This window comes from Perna viridis, chromosome 14 (genome assembly GCF_037379345.1).
Source record: "Perna viridis isolate PV_CMFRI_1.1 ecotype Kerala chromosome 14, ASM3737934v1, whole genome shotgun sequence".
NCBI lineage: Eukaryota > Metazoa > Mollusca > Bivalvia > Mytilida > Mytilidae > Perna > Perna viridis.
The window spans coordinates 20863138-20884473 of NC_142458.1; the positions used below are offsets into that span (position 1 = coordinate 20863138).

At 33.6% G+C, this 21336-nt stretch overlaps 2 protein-coding genes across 8 annotated transcripts in view; one reads left to right on the top strand and one right to left on the bottom strand.

Annotated features, from left to right (window-relative positions):
- LOC148598590 (regulating synaptic membrane exocytosis protein 2-like) overlaps nucleotides 1-2921 on the bottom strand; it is a 58931-nt gene extending 56010 nt beyond the window's left edge. For 3 of the 6 annotated variants that reach the window (XM_088560028.1, XM_088560027.1, XM_088560026.1), the window contains exon 1: nucleotides 2319-2921. In XM_088560028.1, the coding sequence (XP_088416154.1) occupies nucleotides 2319-2449 (131 nt within the window). In that variant the 5' untranslated portion in view covers nucleotides 2450-2921. The remainder of the gene's footprint in view (nucleotides 1-2318) is intronic. The other 3 variants (XM_088560030.1, XM_088560029.1, XM_088560031.1) reach the window with 2 other exon arrangements.
- Nucleotides 2922-9498: 6577 nt separating this feature from the next.
- The window catches only part of LOC148598591 (glutaminase kidney isoform, mitochondrial-like), a 31592-nt gene continuing 19754 nt past the window's right edge, over nucleotides 9499-21336 (top strand). The window contains exons 1-7 of one of the 2 annotated variants that reach the window (XM_088562552.1): nucleotides 9499-9719; nucleotides 12467-12484; nucleotides 16309-16399; nucleotides 16951-17075; nucleotides 17719-17848; nucleotides 19826-19905; nucleotides 20869-21032. In XM_088562552.1, the coding sequence (XP_088418678.1) occupies nucleotides 9568-9719; nucleotides 12467-12484; nucleotides 16309-16399; nucleotides 16951-17075; nucleotides 17719-17848; nucleotides 19826-19905; nucleotides 20869-21032 (760 nt within the window). In that variant the 5' untranslated portion in view covers nucleotides 9499-9567. The remainder of the gene's footprint in view (nucleotides 9720-12466; nucleotides 12485-16308; nucleotides 16400-16950; nucleotides 17076-17718; nucleotides 17849-19825; nucleotides 19906-20868; nucleotides 21033-21336) is intronic. The other variant, XM_088562553.1, reaches the window with a different exon arrangement.

A 21336-nucleotide genomic window follows, 5' to 3' on the forward strand; every position in this document is an offset into this window, starting at 1 on the left:
AATTAGTTTTTCTTTTGTGAAAAACCGTTACAATCAACCAAATCCATAAAAAATCAAGACAAGTAACTCTTGCATGGTGCCCATTTCATGCACAGTCTATATAATTATTATTTCAAAAGTGCAACTACCAAATGACAAACTGAGACTGGTATTGTGGTCTTTCAACTGTTTCTGAATAAAAAATTAAAGAATCAGGTAGGTTTAACAAACATAATGATGAATCACCTTCTGCCTGATTTTTATAAAAACTGATGCTTAATACAACTTTATAAACAGACTTCAGTAATGTTTTTGAAGAATTTATAATACAAATAAATGATTTTTTTTCCTGTGATAAAAATTAAATTTGATAAGATATTCAAACAGATCATTCTACAAATGTACATTTCAACTCAACTAATAAGGTTTAATGGGTCATTTTAATTTATATTTGGGATTTCACATATGGGGTTTTCATAATTGCCTAATGAAATAATCTTTCATATCTTTAATTCCTCAGGAGATTGAGAAAATTGTTGTAATGTACAGAAAGGGCAATAGTTTTTTTTTCATTTCTAATGGCATACAATATCTTTAGAGAATTATTAAAGGATTTGACATCATGTAAATACATGTCTTTTACATGTTCAATGTTCTTTCCATTCATTTGCACCAGTATGTTGTAAATAATGTCTACATGAATACTTAGGGTTTGAAACTAGCAGTTGCCCCCTAAATTTTGGTGTTGGCTACTAAAATTTATACTGTGATTGTAAAGAAGAAAACATGTTGGCTACCAATATTTAAACTGTGGGCTACCACACCAAAATTCTAGGTTTAAAACATGTATACTACAAGTGCATGTAAAATTTGTACGGTAAGTAATCAGGGATTTTACTGTCTTTTAAACTTCCACCTGCACTCTTTATGGTTCAGCAAAAGCATAAGCACTGACAGCTTTTTAAAAATGGTATAATTCCTGTAAAAGTATGTACTTTAAAATACAATGCCTGACTGATATGATTCAAATGAGAAGTACTATTGATAATAGACTCTATCAAGACTACCAGTACATTTTCTATGATCTTTGATACAAATGAACTAAGTGCACACTGTATATAACATGTACAATGTATTCTCACACATTTTATATGTATTATGTTTGAAGTTTCAACCAAAGAAGTTCTATAATGTAAGCAGTCATGGAAATTGTAAATAGAGGAAACAGTTTGTCTTTGCTGTAAAAATCACCTCACAAAAGTATCCCACTTTAAGAAAATATATCTTATCAAATCCAGAAAATAAGATTTCTTGTACGAAAATGAACATTAATGTACCAAATCTAGCAAGTAATAAAATGACCTGACCAGTTACAGATTTTGTCATTTCAATGCTCATGTGCTTTACCCCAACTGGAAACACTCTTAATGTACATTGTACAAATGAATCTCTACAAAATACTACCATTTGGTTAGAGTCACAACATGTACATGTATGTTTTAATTGTAAAATGCATTAACTAGTTGGGACATACAATATAGCTACAATTGTGTAAGGACAGGTAAATTATATGAGGTATAGATTGGTGAGTTAAAACATTGTAGAAGTTTGTATCGGATGAACTTTTTTATTTGAATTTTCAGTGATTAAATAGTTACAATAACTGTATCATGTACTTGTAAGTGATATTTGCCTTATTTAGTGTAAAAATGGCTATTTTGGACAGTAAAACAACTTAAACAACAGAATGTAAGGCTATAATCAATAAAATAGTTGGAAAAATAATCTTCAATGTTAAATAATACACCTACGATAAATGTATTTGGACCACACGCTACACCAGGTTATTGAAATAAAGTCTTCACGGTTAAGCAGTACTCAAATGCAAAGGCTTGTCAAAATGGATGTGTTCCTGTAAAATTAAATACTACAGGCAGGCCAACAGTCACTAAATAAAAATTTCTGAAAAATGTATTTTGGGCCTGTGAACTGGAAAGTTAGTTGTGGAGACTGTTGAAATATAGAGAAATCAGCCTACTGCACATGAACCAATCATCTTTTTCAACTTTTAAAGCATTCACAGTGTAGCTTTGAAACATTGTCACTGTATTTATAGCACTGAAATCTACGCATAGAAATATTTTGCCTGTTGTTCTAAAGTTTTACTGTTCCTGCTTATCAATAATGAGATGATTATATTTTAAACCAGTTGTAGTATTGGTGTACTCCAATAAAGCAGAAAAGCAGATGAAGATGAAACACAAATAATCAAAATAATGTCCCCCTCTTTTAACCCCATGATACCCCCAATATGGCTGTCAGTTGACTGGATTCTATACCTAATCATGTCCTGCTCTTTCTCCTCTTCTTCTTGCTGCCTCCTGATAACATCCTCTATGATTTTCCTCTCTGCCTCATCCAAGTGACTGAGGTCAGGCATGGGAGGTAGTGATGGACGTCTGGTAGTCATCCTTGACTATAGGACAGTTATGGCTGCCTCAGACTTCAGCTGTTGGTGATGTTTTTGGTCAGAATCACGCGAGAGAGACCTTCCGTTTAACATTTTATCACAGAATGACATGTTGAGGAAGAAATGTGAATTAAAGCTACCTTACATTTTCTACAGTTTGTGACCTCCATCAGCAAGAATGCATCGTCCTTTCAACATTTGATTTCATTACTTATGCGACTACTTATTAAATATGAAACATTAATTGTCCAATAACAACCGAGGATTCCGGCACGTCACGAATCGATCGATCTTTTCCTATCGATTTTGTGTCGTTCCGTCCGATTCAAAGGTTTACGTGCAGAATGCAGGTACTTAATTTTTATATCATGACAGTTTTAGCCCCCACAGATGCTGATATAAAGTAAAAGACATTAAAATACACATATGCCACGAATATTTTGCGGGAATTTTTTGTTCCGAAAAGGCGTCATTAGATACGAAACAGTTACGGAGCAGACATGTATAAAATTCCGACGGGCGCCTGCCATTCACCCTATTAATAATTCATGTTTTGAAAATTAAGCTGTGAAGATGTGACATATGTTATATGCTCTCTCTGTGTGGTTATGTAATTACATTTGATCATCTTGGTAACAAATACAAAATCGATTTTGTGTCGAGACTTCTAAAAATCGGAAGAGTACAAATACAGTTATATTTTTGTGATGTTCATTTAATTTGTTTAGTTGAGGACAATTAACATTCCACTAAATGGTACATGTACCCCTAAACCTAGCATGAACTAGGCACCTATTGGCGAAAAAAAATTAAAAAACATCACTTTGGGCTCTTTTAAAACTATTTTGCATTCGTACATACATGCGAATTATAGACTTTTTTCTTTTTGGTTTGTCTTATTTACTAGGCAGTTAAGAAAATCATTCCACACGCATTTTATTTACAAGTATCTTCTTGCAAGTTTACTCTTAAGGATACAGAACTTTGTATAAGCTATATCGCTGCTTAACATGAGCTTTGTATGTAAATGTGTATACTGTATTTGCTTGTGTTTATATACTTGAATAAATACGTTTAAACTAATTAGAGACTATAATATAACTCCATCTGGAATATCAATTAGCGGGTCGATTTAAAATTATATAAATTCCCCATATCATCCTATAGAAAGCTATACGTCTTTCAAACTTTAAAATTGCCACACCACCGGTACCATATACATGTTCCAATACATGCTTCAAAATTAATGATATCTGAATACTTCATGCATGCGAGTATATACGGTATATATATTTTTTAAAGGATTATTCCTTTGAAGTATGCATGTAAATGGTCTGCGATTTTAAGGTAAAACAAGACCGATAAACAAGTAACAGAATATAACTACTGTTTGAATTCTAAACTACCTAAATTATGTTTGTATATACCCATAGATAGAATGGTGAAAAAATGGCCAAAATGTTGGAAAACACTTCTCAGATTTTTCTATAATAGGAGGAGCGCATCTTCAATATGTAATGTTATCACGACTGGTTCAATACTACACATACATGAAAGATTTAGATATAAGTTACAAAAGAAGTCACCGTCCGCGAGATTCATGGACAAAAATGGATAAGTTCAACACGCTAAAATGTATAGTACCGTCATATATTATAAAATTAACCAAGAAAAATAACCACATGTATATCTTCAATATGTATAAATAAACCGTGCACATAGTTTGAATTGTTCAATATCTGAAAAAAAAAGAGTTACGGACATAGGTATTAACCTCCGTAAAGGTTACAGACCACCAATTCAACCAATGAGCATTTGGAACCTACGCAAAAATAGTCCTACGCAGAAATTACCCCTGTTCCTCATAGTGCTGTGAAAAAAGTTCTCATCTTATTTAAAAAAATTAAACAGTTTCTGAAAGTAAAACATTTCTGTACATTTTATAGGTGCATTTTGCTTCTTGTGATGTGAAGCCTAATCTCCATAATGATTTCTAAATATACCACTATCGTGTGAAAACATTGGGATTTCCCATGCTACTTATAGACACTTCACTTCCGGTGACCAGTACTGCACTGCAAGTCTGCTAACCCCACATGCCATTCTGAGGATTGTGAGCTGACATATGTAGAATCATGCTGATATATGGTCCTCTGCAGGTTAAAGTTAAGGTAAAGTCCAGAGAAGCCATTGAATATTGTGAAATTTGCATAGAAGCCTATGGGAAGTGGATTCTAGCCTAAATTCTAAATCGGGAAATCTCCTTCTCAAAAGCGGGAGATCTGACGAGGTTTTGTTTTCGCAACATGTTTAATATTATCTTAGCAACAGACCTTTGAACTTAAATGTCATTTCACTGTGATAATTTCTCGTGACATTCCTTCCCCTGAAAGATGCCACGCAAAGTTCCCAATATTACAATGGCTGTAATGGTCTTAATCACGAGTTCGAGATCAATTTAATTGTTTTGATAAGAATTGTAGTAATTTATTACTATTTTTAAGTCGAACATTTCATCAATACGGAAGAAGTTTGCGAATGTGGCGAAATCTCACGCTTTTGACACAGGCAAGTAAGCGGGTGAAAGCAAAGGACGCTTACCCTACCGGAGCACCTGGTCCATGCTCTCAGTTTTTAGTGGAGTCCGAGTTGCTCGTTTACTTTTGTTATTTTGTATGTATTATTTTGGTTCTTTCATGTTCTTTGTTGTGGGTGTCTGTTTTCCATGTCTGTTCCCTGTCCCTGGTTAACATTCTGTTGATTTCCGCAAAATTCATGGTTCCTTTGAATGTTCTTTTAATGAAATATCGGAAGGCTCCCGGGCCGTCAAAAGCGGAAGAGTTAACACCTATGGTTACGGATTACACGATCGAGGCATGTGAGGAAAAGACAGAAGGACGGACAGAGTCAAGCGGTTACTAAACATGCTTACACCGTTGGTAAGAACAATATTTAGGTGTTGAATCAAGGGGGTACGTGGGTTGGAAGTCCACCTTTTGTTAGTTCTGTGTAAAATTTAGGTAAAATTGGCAAACAAAGCCTAAATCACCCTTTCCTGAATAACTGTATCACGAAGTAAAGTCAACAGTACAATTCGTTTTCAAAATAATTAAATACCCACATTAACAAAATGCGATGTTTCAGACACAAAAACTTTCTCATAATTTAGTCGCATTGAATTTAAAATTCAAGCGATTGATATATAAATTGATTCAGTACATGAGTACTTTGATTATACATGAATATATGACCATACATTAATTAAAGCCGAAGTAATTTTACCTGTTGCAGATATATATGGAAAGTTGACATAGTATTCATTGCTTTTAATTTATTGTCATGCAGTTGAACATCCGAATGACATACTCCTTTTCCCATGGTATTGATTCAGGTAACACTATGCTCGTTCTTGATTTTGGCATGCATAGCATTTTTACCGAAACTGGTTGTTTCAAGGTATCGATACATTTAACATTATGCTCGCTTTTTATTTTGGCATGCTTAGCAGTTTTACCGAAACTGGTTGTTTCCCTCTTTGGTATAACGTACCGCACTTGCTGCACTTTTCCAAAGACCAAGTTCTCACCGGGTTTAGGATTATACTTGACAGTCAGACAGAAATAGCGACTACTTTGCCCGAAAAATGACAGTTCTGATACGAAGTTGTTTTAAATCATTAATTGGTCTTTGAACTTATCTATTATAATACTACCTAGATGTATATGTTTTCATTCCGTATTGTCAACTTTTTTTTCGTATTTGGCAACATTTCTTCAGCATCTGCGTATGGAGTTTTCATTACAGCTTATACGTTATACCAGAGCTTGCCGTAACATGCAGGTTTATGTTGCTACCAGATTGATATCGAAGTCATCACTACAGAAGTTTTATGGTCGTCATCATGAACTCGTGGGTCGTTACTATATATCCAATTGCACCATGAGAACCGATTTGTTCAACGTGTCATAGTTTTCCTTCCTCTTTCGTCTACCCCGGACTTGATTCAGCGGATGTTTCTTGAAAAGCATAGGACGCTTACGCTACCGGTGCACCTGGTCCATATGCTCCCAGTATTTGATGGAGTCAATTAGTGTTGTTCTTTTACTATTGATGCTTTGTACGTATTATTTTAGTTATTTAGTCATTTACAAAATGCTGGAATTTTTAATCGACAACATATTTGTCCAGTGTGGTGGACGTGTTTTTCAACAAACGGTCGGCATTCCAATGGGAACAAATTATGCTCCTTTACTTGCTGACCTATTCCTTCCTTCTTATGAGGCTGACTTTAAACAATCCTAATTTCGGGGATTTGATACATCGCATCTACCCAAAAGAACTTGAGATAAAGGATACTACAGACACTGTGAAGTCAGCCTCATATCTTGACCTACACTTAGAAATCGATGGTAAAGCAAAACTATTGACCAAACTACGACAAACGTGATGACGTTGCATTCAAAATTGTCAACGATCCTGTCATCTGTGGCAACATCCCTTTAGCACCTGCGTATGGAGTGTTCATATCACAACTCATACGTTATGCCAGAGCTTGCCGAAACTACGCAGACTTTTTGTATCGCGCTAGAACTCTTGACAAATAGGCTTCTGGAACAGGGTTATGTGGCTAGAAGATTGAAGTCATCACTACAGAAGTTTTATGGTCGTCATCATGAACTCGTGGATCGTTATGGTGTATAAAATCAGCACCATGAAAACTGATTTATTCAACGGGTCATAGTTTTCCTTTCCTCGTTTGTCTACCCCGGACTTGACTTGTTATAAGCTACTCGGCGGGTGTTTCTAGAAAAGCAGAGGACGCTTACCCTACCGGTGCACCTGCTCCATGCTCCTAGTTTTTAGTGGAGTCCGAGTTGCTCATTTACTTTTGTTACTTTGTATGTATGATTTTAGTTACTTTATGTTCTTTGTTGTGTATGTCTGTTTTCCATGTCAGGTCTTTGTCCCTGGATTAAATTCTTTTGATTACAGCTATAACCTTGGTTCCCTTGATTACTCTTTATATTCTTTGTTGTGTGTGTCTGTTTGCCATGTCTGGTCCTTGTCCCTGCACGAATTACATTCTTTTGATTTCAGCTAGTCTTGGTTCCCTTGATTACTCTTTAATTTCTTTTCAGGAGCAATTGTTTGTAGAAACTGGAAATAAGGAATGATAACCATTATTATTATGATTTTAGATTGTATTCAGGGATGGATCCAGGAATTTTGAAAAAGGGGGTCAAGAAAAAAGTGAGTTCCCAAATTTTGCACGTATCAGCATTTTTCGATAAGGGAGAGGGGGCCGGAATTGGAACCTCTTAGATCCTCCTCGCCTGTTGCATGTCAATCAAGAATCGTGACCAATATACCGTCTTAAGCGCAACAAAAAAATCAATGGGCCATATCAGGGACTTTATATTGCACTTCCTGGCCTAGACTTGATATTTTAATCCCTTTATTTAAAGGCCGTGGCTATCGACTGAACAGCAAATCCACCATGTGTAAATAGGCTACTTGAATAGTTTTTCCTTGCTGGGTTGGCTATTCAACCGGATTTTGACTGACTTCGTAACTTGTGCGATCGTACATCATTTTTGTGTATACAATATTTATTCTGATTAATCGGATTTTTTTACTTTGTCGAAAAAAGTTTAATATTAAAAATTCAATATGTAATAAAATTGTTTACAGGTAAAATTAAAAGCGTTTTCTCTCTTATTTTGCTCACTAGAAAGTGTCGGTCAATAAAGGGAAAATTCAAATCTCCTCTCATAATAAGTTTTATTTCAAACAGTGTCCCCAGTTAGCAATGAATATGAAATTTGATTCCTATGGTGCGATCCGCAAAACCCATGACACAACATGTGCGGAAACAAGGAAGGGTGTGCCGGGCATGGGATTTTTGTTTTGCATGAAATCTTGATTTTTCTCAAATTCTACCTCCTAACATGTTTTTGACTAAATTCGCTCTGCGTTTAATTCTATTTACCCCCCCCCAAACAATCCGCCAATTAAGAGCAACATTACTAACTCAGAAAATCGCAACTTTTACGTCAGAGTACTGGAGTGTGGACACAAATGTAATTCTATTGGAAGTTGTCGAAACTAAAGATTCCGGAACTGGTGATAATTACAGTAGCTTCATGTCTGCATCAGCGTCAAATACTGAAAATGAAAATGCGGTCGATTTGTTTGTTTGTTGGGGTTTAACGCCCGAGCAGCAAATTTTCAGCTATATTCAGGCGATGATAAAATGACCATGAAATGATGATGAAATGAAAAATGGGATGGGACACAAGGATAATGGGGTCGACAAATTTTGATTGCCACTGCCTCCTGTGGCGGAGTCCTATGGTTCCTACTCCGGGAGAATACCACAGTAGGGTTTTTTAACGTGCGAGGAACGTGGCATCTTTCCCAACACGGTGCACCACTATGGTTTGCGGTCAGGTTTTCCGTATTATAGCCTGACAACCCCAGCATGTAACATACCAGAGGTACCCAATTCCACCACCTGGGGCACACAAACCAGTTGCTCTGCGGGCAGAGCGCCCTAGCCCCTGGCTAAGGTTCTGAGCACTATTCAATCGCCTTTTATGACAAGCTTAGCGCTGCTGCATGCCTATTCTTTTGACACCCGGACCTGCACAGGTCAAAGTGCAGTCGAAGTTTCCGCCTCATTCCTAGTGGCGAATCCAGAAGGGGTGCAGATGGTTGTCAGTCGGCATAAAAGCTCCTTAGAGCGCATATATATATATGTTACTTGTTATATGTACTGATTAACCCGACTTGAAATAAAACTTACTTACTTAACCCCTTTTTATAGGAAAATTTATCATTCTTATAGCGTAAAATTGACAAAAAATGCTAAAAATGTTGAAGCAACCCTTTTTGTGGAATCCCAGCTGATCTCAATATAGCTTTTAGTGCTCCTTTACCATGTTTATTACTAAATATGTCCTGGTTGATTTAAAGACTAGAAATACGAACTTTTTCTTGGCGGTGCTCCTAAATGGAGCATGTGCAGACATGGTAAGCAGACTACTACTTCCGGTGTTACTGAACTTAAGTTTTGTTTTTACTGGTGCCAACTGAACATTTGACTGGCCAGGAGTATCATGAATCATTATGCCCGGGTTCTGAATAGTTTAAAAGTATTGTGCACTTCATGTCCACCGAAGCTTTATCATAGAGCCTTTTTCATTAATCGGAGAAAACTACACTTTAACGTCAATGACAGCAGAAATTTTCCAGTTTCACAAGAAGATCAGTGAGTCTTGTCTGATTATAATTTTTAGCTCTAGTTCTAGCATACTGTAAATCAGGTACTTGAGTTTTTTAACCTGGCATTATGTTTTTAAGCATCACTGTGACACTGATCTGAATTAAGATGCATTAAGTCATGTAAGTGCAAGTATTTTGTTTGTAAGATTTATATATATATATATACATATGTATATAAGTATTTGTAAGAATCAGGCTAAATGGGAAAATTAGAAAATAGAGACATGTATGTCAAAAACCCACCAATCTGACAATACAATTTCACTAATTCACTAATGCTTTCTGTAATTGAATAGAAAATTATTTGATTTTTGTTTCACTGGATTTGTTCAGAAAATTTTCAATAGAATGTTAGAATCAAAGCACCGAAGGTGCTGAAACTCGGAAGTCACTTGCGTGCAACCTGCAAGATAGGTTCCCAAAGTTTATTTTTTAAGCAATGTGCTAGAGTGCCGGTCATGACATGGACCAAGGTTTGAGAATGTTTTGGTGTTGAACCCATATTTCCCTTGCAACCTGCAGCAAAACATAACAAAGATGTACGCAAATATTGCATTTGTTTACGTTCTTGAGACCTTTAACTTGAAAAAAGGAAGTTGATGATGTTGAATGCGACGCTTCTTGATAAAATGATTTTGATTATAATACCATCCATGGGACATAGTTAAAATCCAACACCACCCAAAGAGAGATAACTCCAATTAAATTGTGTTGGCTTTTAACTAGACTGGTTCCCGATCGCAATATTCAGTAGTCCCGGGAACTTACTGAAATTACTACACAGCCAATGGTCAAAAAATAGTTTGGCATCTCAATTTACCAGTTCGACAATATTTAGATGAAAATTAACACTTAAAAATGTTTGAAATATCATTTATTTGGGATATCTGTGAAATATTTAAAGTTTAAAAGAGAATCACGCAATAATTTGAAGGCAGCATTTCCATCCGTGATGTTATCTGACAGAAACCCTTTTGTCATTCTTATACTTACAATACTTGACGCCACTCATGTGACTTCCGAGTAAAAATGAGGTTTTGACAGAGTTATCTACCCTTGAAATGTTCAATTCACAGCATTTCAATGAAATTAATAACCCAGTTTACCAAAATTACGTGGGAAATTTGTTTTTATTTCTTTGATTCTGATGGTGCAATTATAAGTCAAAATAGGTAATATTTCAAAATTGTGTTGTTTTTTTCATACCATTTAACATGTTTCACCTACAGCCTGATTCTTACAGAGACTGACACATTATTTCCTTATGACACAACAGAACCACAATAAATTCACACATTAGTTTTATGCTTTGACAGTATTGATGAATCAGGTTAGGAAATTCCAGCAGTTGGAAACCCACTTTTTTTCAATTTGTATATATGCAAAAATTATTAGCAGATAGGCCTAATTGAAAAAAAGGTGTGTTTCCTATTATCCATCCTACCCTATTTTTTCAGCCAAAAACAGTGTGCCCTAAAGTTGTTTTATAGTTACTTTTCACTGAGCACTATGTGAGTCACATAATTTCTCTCCCATAGTCTCAATATGTAAAAAATTATTAAAAAAATCCCTACCTACTTACCTGTACTCTAATATATATAATAGGAACCACATACATTTTTGTTGTTGACCTATTAAAAAATAGAACAAATGCTAATGAATTACACATGTACATTTTGTACTGACTAAGTAGAGTCTATAAGTGTTTGCACATTCTATGTAGACATGCACCTTTGAGTTGGAGTTTGAAATATATCTACATGTTTGCGCCACAATGTTTGTATGTTTTGGTAGTCACTGATATCAACTAACTTGGCAATAAACATTGCAACTTAAATGGTAAATGTATGTTTGAACCTTTTGTAGTCTGAACTGAAAGAGATGCCATTTCTCCAATTATATAATATAAATTGTGATAAGCATCTATCAATAGAAGTTTCTATTATAGTTTTGTTGGAAATTTAGTCGAGTTTAAAATACGAATGTAAATATTTTTACATGTATATATGCATTGCTATTGTTCTTTAAAAAGAACAAGTACAAATGATATGACATGTATGTATATATATCTGCATGTAAATTGGGTCATGCTCAGCTTTAAACATTTTAATTTGTATAAGTTTCATTAATATGACGTTACATCATGTACATGTACATGTAGGACAATCTAATAAACCATTATAATAAACTTGTGTTTTTGTAGTGTTGGGTCACCAAAAATAAGTTGTTTTATGTTGATCATTCTTTTAACACAATGTGCATGCAATAAAAAATATTTTCATTGTGAGAAACTAGATTTTGATTTCAAGGCAGTTCTGAATGGATCACATTAGACTACTTTACCTGATACATGTATACTGGATTTAATTATAGCATTAATCATAAAATTGTTCGACTGATTATGTCATAGGCATCCTGTCCAAACAATAAAAAATGTTTTATAGTTTCTGCTTACATGTACATGTATACATGTTCATAATTTCTTGTCAGTTGAAACTTTGGAACTTTTCATTTTTTTTCTTCATGGGAAAAATTCAAATTTAAAGCTCAATCAACATATTGTATAGTTAATTACACCCTGTGTAATAGTTACCTATACCTGTACATCTGTCACAAATGGTTTCTCTGTTCACCTGAGTGAATTGGAGACTGAGCCTTTGAAATTTCCATTCACCCTAGTACATTTATTTGTATACCTATGCACCTCTTGATGTAATGATTTTGTTTTTATAGGGGCAAAGCAGACTCCAGGTATTGTATAGATAGCTTTGCACTTGGTTTAGAATGTATTGAATATTAATCAAGAAAAGCTTTGCCAGTTTATTAATATAATAATGATGAAAAATTTAGAACTTTGCAAACAGTAGTCTTGCTTTTGAAAACTTTGAACCCACTTTCATTATCAGCTATCATTTATAAATCTTTTAGTCAATTTACAAATCCAAAATTCAAATCTGATTATTATTTATGAGCACAAACATTGCATTAACCAAAACATTTATCTTTTTTTTTTCTTTTTATGATTTTCTTACAATAAAAATGTCAGGTTTATTTTATTCACTTCAATAAGTTTTTAGTCCATTAAGTACAAAAAGTAGCTTCTCTTCATTCTTAAGATACATGGGACATGAACCAAAGATCTATATGAGCCTGATCATCACTGTTCAATTTACAAAAAACATCTTCATAATGACATTGAATTCTTCATAATGACAATGAAGTTGTCATAATGACATTGAAGTCTTCATAATGAAGTCTTCATAATGACATTGAAGAATTCATAATGACTGTGAAGTTCACAATGACCTGAAATCTCCATTGTAGACTTCATAATGACAGTGAAGTTCACAATGACCTGAAATCTCCATTGAAGTCTTGGTAATGACACAAAGTCTTCTTGATGACCTTAAAGTCTTCTTAATGACAATGAAGTCTTCTTAATGACAATGAAGTCTTTATAATGATAGTGGTCTTCATGATGACATTGAAGTCTTCAAAATTGCATTTTAGTAGTGATTGTGAATTACATGTACATGTGTAGTTCATATTTGGGCTAAAGCCTTGATGTATGTACATGATATACCCGATATTGTATGAGGTTAATTAAAAAAATAAATTGCAGCTTTAGCTACAAATATTTAGCATTGGACAAAGTATTGTTTACAAGAACTGTAATTGTTTCAGCAATACTAAGTTAAACAACTCCTGTTTTTTTTAGTCAATGCAGAAAACTCATGGACATGTTCCTTTATATGTATTGCAAGATATATATGTATGTACATAAAAATATACTGTGTAATAGTAACATGTACATGTATATGCCTCTGTAACAACAATAATATGCAGTGAAATATTCCAAGTTGCTCAAAGAGAACTAATTAATCAAAAGAGTTAATTGCAAATCAAATTAAATTATTCAAAATTAGATCTAAGTACATTGTAAATTTACAAGTTATGTGGCTCTAGGGCCAGACGAAGAGCAGGAAACTTGAACATTTAATTCAGTTTATTGTTTTTTGTGCTTCATTTGTTGCTATATGCAATTGTAGGGTGAATGATTTAGACTTGTTGGACTAAATGGAGCTTACAGTGTGTGTATATGTCTCTTGATGCACATATAGTTCATCTGCTACTCATCAAGTTTAGTATACTTCACATCATCAGCATAATGAAACATGTATATTATGGTTTGAATATTTTGGAATGAATGTTAGACCTTTTAAAATTTGTGTGCTGTTCTACTACCTACTCATAAAAGGTAATTTCTTTTTGGTTTTTAAAACAGAATTAAACAGAATTAATAATTTGATTTCTTTCCTGGGTTTAAATAGCTAGTAGTCATAAATGGTAGTGTTTTGTCAGTGGTTTACATGTACTGGTAAATAGGTTTTGGATGTCAGTTCATAAAGAAAAATTTGATTCCTACCTACATGTACATTGTAACTACCAGAGTTCTGAGCTAGGGGAACATCAACAAACACATTATTATGCTTGGCTTCATTTACAGGTCAAGAGAAGGCTGTAAGTTCTTGTTACAAACTTTTCTATGCTTATGTTAATTCCAGTAAGATGTGAGACATAATATATAAGATGTAAGTGGCACTGTGGCAGGCTAGGTCAGTAAAAATTCAGTTCTCATTAGGTTGTTCCAGAAACTTTTCTTATGCTATTAAACTGCTAGATATCTACCACACTGGTTCATGAAAATTACATAGCAACTATGCCAGTGCACCAACAATGGTTTCCGAAAGTGTAAACAATGACAACAAATGGAGGAAAATTATAACAATTAAACTGCCAGTTCATGTCATTCCAGAAACAGTTTGAGTATTATAAATGCCCTAACAGAATGCTAAAACTGTAATTTTCCACTGTTGTCATTGTCTGTGCATTGGAAAGCACTTGTTGGTGTGTTGCTATTGTCGCTATTGTTTTTATGGACCAGTGTGTTTACTAAACAATTACTTTGTACAAACTGGAATCTTAAGGTAGAAATCTGCATGAAGTAGTTTTGTAGTATACTGTCCATGACTTATTTAAGTTGTAAAGCTTGGTGAAAAGTAAGAAGAAATATTTAATCTCTTTCAAAGAAGTTATGAATTACATGTATATGGAAATATTGCCCATGCCTCAGTTACTATGCAAAGTGATGACTTTTATTAAAACGAAAAATTGGAGATGTGGTATGATTGCTTTTGAAATCAACGAAATGAAAAGTTGAATCGAATCATACATTAAATATTGTGCATTGCATTAGAAGAATTAAATATATATTTAGAATATACAGTCCCTGAATCGATGCGCAAAGCTATTTTAAGTATACAGGTTATTTTTTTAATTTTTAGTATTTCCCATTATGAGAGCAATTCTAAGTTAAGAGGTAGACCAAGTGAAAGGGACACTATTGTTAAAATCAGTAATATGTTTGTATCATATTCAATTTCACCAAACCCTATCAAGCTTTCATTTGAAACTGAATGAAATAAATCCAAATTACTTTGATGTTTACATGAGATTGATGTCAAATGCTGAATACAAACATTCCAATGATTTTTAAGAGTTGTGTCTCTTTCCCTAGATCCACCTCCTTAAGTTGTTCCTTACCCTATTGCCCTCAGTGAGACGGAGCTGGGTCCGAGGGAATACTACTACTTAGTTAAGGACAGTGATCAAATTTAAGGGGAAATACTTGCTTAAGCCATTTTGAAATTGAATTTTGTTAGTAGAAATTATTTCCAGTTGCTAAAATTTACTAGTAGAAATCTACATGTTTTATAGGTAAAGTCCAGAAATAACCCCAAAAAATTAAATTTAGTAAGTGTAAATTTTCAATACTTGCTAAATTTAGCTAGTGGAAAAAATTCTGAAATTCAATCCCTGAAGGAAGGATAGAATGTATATGCAGGTTATTTGTTGCACAAAATGTTGTTCACATGTTTTTCACTTTTTTACCATGTCTGTGGTCCAAAGAGCTTTGAAGAACGTCATATTAGAATTATATTTTGACATATATACAGCTAGGAAATGGTTTTATAAGAATGAAATAAATCTCCTGGATGTATAGTTAGTACTGCAAAGTACACATTGTTATCTTAAAAGTTTTGCAAGATATCCATAGAAACACAGTCCAGTTATTTTTAAAAAGAAAATTAAAAACAAATATTTATGGGTCATAAAATGTAATACTGTGAAGTACTTTAATTTGTGGATACCAATTTTCATGGATTAGGGAAGAAACACAAGTTCGTGGATTCTTGAATTTGTTGTTTTGAGGTTTTGAGGTTTTTTAGGAATTTAGGTTGGGAACTAAATTTCGTGGTTTGGCCTACCCACTAAAACCAAGAAAATCGGTACCCATAGAACAAGAGTATTTTCTAGATCTACCAAAGTTAAAATGGATTCAAATACAAGTTTTCTTCATGGAGAGAAATACATAATATTTTCAAGAATCTGCACTGAGTATATATTTATTGTGTGTCTTTTTGGTATTTTTTGATTTGCAACTGTTGAAGAAGATTGTGCTTTGATATAAATTGCAGATTCATAAAAGTTAAGGTGGACATCTTATTTTACAGATCAGCATGGGCCATTCAGAATTTTGAAGACAGGCTATTTGACTTCCTAAGTGATGATGATCACAAACTTAGTATACAGAGATTCAAAACTGTAAGTAGAATCAACTACTTTAGGAATCTCTCCTTTTGTGAAAAAAAACTCTGCTGAAAGCCTTTTTAAATATACTAAAAAAGGTTTATGTCTAAATTATGAAGTTAGAAAAAAGACAAGAAAAACAAACTTTAACACAAGCTCTCTTTGCTAGGGAAGAGCCTTCCTGTTTGCTGTCATACATTGGAATGAAGACCATCTTTACCACTAAATATTGTGTTCCTATGTAGAACTACAGATTGTTTGCTTTTTAACCTCATGCTATGGAAAATCTATTATTCTGAGGGAGCACAGCACAGCGGTAAAAATTAGGAAACTTTTTGTACAAGGTGGTAGCTCAGACCATATTTTTGTTTAATATTTTCCATATGTTCAACTAAATTTATCCAAAGGTTTGGTTGCCGAGCTCAAAATCTAGTAGACATGGGCTACTGGCCAACTGCTGATTTTTATCAAATCAGTTCAAATCAAAGGAAATTTTATCTTTTACATGTTGAAACTCTTTCAAATATTTGTACATGTATGTATATGCTATTTTTCACGTATTTTAGGCTCTGTCAAACTATGGATTGCGAGAGTCTGACCCCAGGCTGAAGGAAACAATAGACAATCTCAACAGTGTACATGCTGCTGCAGAATCATCAGGTTCCATTATTGATAAAGAGACTTTTAAAGAGTTAGTTTAAAATTCTTCTGAACCACCAGTATTACAAAACATTGTTATGCTTTAAGAAATAACACTTGTTTTTCACTATTGATGTTTTATTTACAACTTTTTTGTGAACTTGTTAACCCTTATATTTATAATGTAACTGTTCTTTTTGGCCATTTGCCTTAAACATCATTTTCTTTAATGTGTATGGAAAGATTACTGGAAGTACCTTTTTTTATAACCCCTACAAGGTATATATGAATCACTCTCTCTCTGCTTGTTGTCTCTTCACATATCTTGTAAGTGCCTCTTTTATTAAACAGCTTATGGATTTTGATGTAATTTTTTCGAAAGTATTGGCATCATATGTAGATGTACATAAAGGAAGATAATTATTGTATGATATCTGCAATGGGAGATAATCCAACTTAAATGGTGTACTGACATGTTAAAACCTTTAAACTCCAACCCTTCTGAAGGGAATTTGATGAAATGTTACAGGATGGTTAAGCATCATATGTAGATGTGCATGAAAGAAGATGATCAATGTCAGGTCACTGCAGGTTTAACATGTTTAAAGATTTAAAGTAAATTATGATGAAAATCAACTTTAAGTAGGGGGTATTCTCATTTCAGTTTGTTTACAGTATTTTTAGTTATTTTTCAGATGTATAGCAGATAATATAGTGTTAATAGCCAAAGCTTTCCATAATAGCTTTATTATCCCAGACTTTCCTGCATTGCAACAACAGATTGATGAAATGTACTGGAAAGCAAAAAGTAATACTTCAGGCAAGGTAAGTAAAATGTATGGTGGATGAAGGGCCACTAGACAAAGACAATTAAATATTATGCTAACAGAAATTACTAAAATAAAAGAAAATGGATGCAGCGAGTGCAACAAACGTACCAGAATACTAATTAAATCCAGAACAGTGAATACTATCAGAGGTTGACTTGTGCAAATTGCTCATTTGCTTATGTTACTTTGTATGTATGATTTTAGTTATTTTATGTTCTTTGTTGTGTATGGCTGTTTCCTATGTCTGGTCTTTGTCCCAGGATTACATTCTTTTGATTACTGCTATAACCTTGGTTCCCTTGATTATTCCTTCAACCTCTAAGCAAAGTTATAGAAGTTGTATTAATTATAGATATCTAAAGGGGGTAATACATGTACTTTTAAGAAGGTGATAAAAAAAAAATGTATCACATATTTGGTGGTTTTGATGTTCCTGGCATTGTTTTGTCCATAGATTCCCCGTCATTTGTATCTTTAGAATTGTTACTTAGTCTTAAAGCGTAAGGTCTTAGAAAATGATTGTATGTGATACTTCTGCAGTTTAAGTAAAAGCAGTAATTTTGAAAGGATAGGTCAAAATGGTACACAGATTTGGTTAGGTAAAGGTTAAGTACATGTATATTATAGGAGAAGTTTAAGCCATACTCTTAGAAGGGTAGTAGTACTTCTGGAATATTTAGCCAAATTGATACTTCACTTTTGGAAGAATATGTTAAAGTGATATTTTTTTCTGTGGAGAAAATGAAAAAGTGATATTTACCTCTTGGAAAAAATAAATTTCTTATTCTTCTTATTTCCATCTCTTCTTGAGGAGAATCCTCTCCACCTATCTCTTTCATTTGCCACCTTGGTTGCTTTGGTCCATGACTGAAATCCTAGGTCTTGTCTTTCTTTCTCGATGGTTCTTCTCCAGGTTTCCTTTGGTCTGCCTCTCTTTCTTTTACCATCTGGTCTCCATGCGATGGCTATCTTTGCGTGCCTGGTGTTATCCATCCGTAGTACATGTCCCAGCCATTTCTATCTTCTTTGCTTGATGGTAACACTTATATTTTCCATGTCAGCTTTTCTTCTCACCTCATCGTCTGTTACCTTCTGTGGCCAGTATATCTTTAAGATTCTTCTTAGGCTTTTAATGGAGAAAGGTGTCCAAGTCTTCATCGTTTTTGGTCATTTTCAATGTTTCGCTTCCGTAGAGAAGGACAGATAAGATGTTTGAATTGAAAAGACGGAATTTGACTGTTGTTCCAAATGGGAGATAATCTGTTGTAGGTTGACCTTGCTAGGCCAATTTTTCGTCTAATATCCTCGGTGCCTCCTGAGTTGGTTAAAATGGCACCTAGGTATGTGAAAGTGTTGATATCTTCTATCACTCTTTTGTTGGTGCTAGTGATAGGCTGGTTTGTACTGGCATTAAACCTTGATAGTAGAGCGATGTCATCTGCATAATCTAACTCGTCTAATGTGGTGGAAAAAATAAATATAAGGAATTAATTAAAATGAGTAAATAATTAAAACTTGATCACAAGTGCTGAAAAATGCTTAGATTTAATGAGTGTACAGAACTTGTTGCAGGCACGAGTAATATATTCAAGCATTCTTGGCATTAGTTATCATATTTTAGTTACTTGAGAAATCCAGTTGATTATTCTATTTATCATATAGATTTTCTTCAGAATTAAACACTATTTTAAACTTAAATTTTAATTTCTGTGATTAGTGAATTGATATCAAATTGTGGTGTTTTGGTGGAAGAAAGTCATTGAGTGAATTTACCGAATTTATTTCACAGTGTGAATTATCAAAATTTATTACACTGGGAACATTCGATAAAACACTGCTTTCTATATAATAAATAGTGAAATTACTCTCCGGAAGAAAGTAATAGCTTAGAAATATGAATGTGACTCAGAACTAACCAATGTAAAACTGCATATTGTACTGGTACTTGGTATTACTTAATTTTTATTTACAGGTAGCTAATTACATTCCCCAACTTTCTAGATACAGTCCTGATTACTGGGGAGTGTCTATTTGTACCATAGATGGACAAAGGTACGTATAATGTACATTCTCTGGAGTTAAAAAATATATTCCTTCAGAAACTATTAAACTTAGGTTCAGTATTTACAAATTTTAGGTATGAAATTAGGTCAATTAAAGGATTATTATACATCAGTCTATATGATAGCATATAAAAAATACCTTTTTCTCTTTTTTTATTTTTTAAAGTAAGTAATCATACAAATAAAGGAAAACGGTTATGTGGAAAGTTTTATTAGATTCCTAAATGCCTCTAAACTTTTCAAAAGGTCATGTGTAGGATAAAAATGCCAATCAGAGTTGCATCTTAGATTAGGAAAGAAAGTCAATATTAAGTCAAAACAGTTAAATTCTTTTGAAAATATATTACTATCATTTTTTTCATTATGGATCGTGATTTACTATTGATAACTTATTTTTGTTGAGAATGTGACACTAGCAAGAGTGCATGACAGAAAATTTCTCAGATAATTAAGGGTAAAGTTCAGGTTCTCTATGGCTGTGCCAAACTAAAGAGCACTGAAATCTTACTGAATGGTGTCTTGAGATTTCCTAGTCGTGTATTTCTTTTTACAGTGTTTGATTCTTTTTGTCAATTTTAATGTTTTGTGATAAGTTTGCCAATTCAGAATGATGCTCTGCTTGTCACTATTCATTCTTATTTACAAGATGTCATAAATTTGTGTTTAATGTCATCTGTGGGTGAGTAGGTAAATCTCACATGGCCAAAAATATGAATATCCTTGTCTCTATAGTGAGAAAAAAATGTGATATTAATTTGCTGCAAATAAAACCCTTTATTATTTTATACATCTTTGTGAGAGTTTTATTAAATTACTTAAGTATTGAATTGACATCCTAAATCGTGCAAATGAGTATCCACAAAAAATATATTGCTGTACAGTACTGTCATTTTCTAAGATTATTCTTTTGAGTTAAGTTTGTCATGTTAATATGTGTTACTTTTATTTGCAGGCATTCCATAGGGAATTATAATGTTCCATTTTGTTTACAGTCCTGTAGTAAGCCATTGTGTTATGCACTGGTCCAGGAGGAACTTGATCAAGAAACAGTGCACCAGTATGTTGGACATGAACCAAGTGGTGTATCTTTTAATGCCATTTCTCTTGATGCAAATAGTAAGTATTGGCAACCATTGTTTTCCATCGTTCTTACTGCCTGTTAATTTATATCTCAGGCTACTGATGTGATATTAATAAGTATTCAAAATTTCAAATGGCAATGTTACATGTATGTCACATCAGTTGATGTTGTGGATAAACAACAATTCGTCAGTTTAAAAAAATGATCACACAGAGAACTATCAGGCTCACTACAGTATTGTTTGTGTTGTCTTTAAAGGGCCATTATTCTGTATGTACAAATAAATGATATTAATGATGTCTGTGATTTAGTAAGATTTTTTTCTTTCTTTAGGAGTGA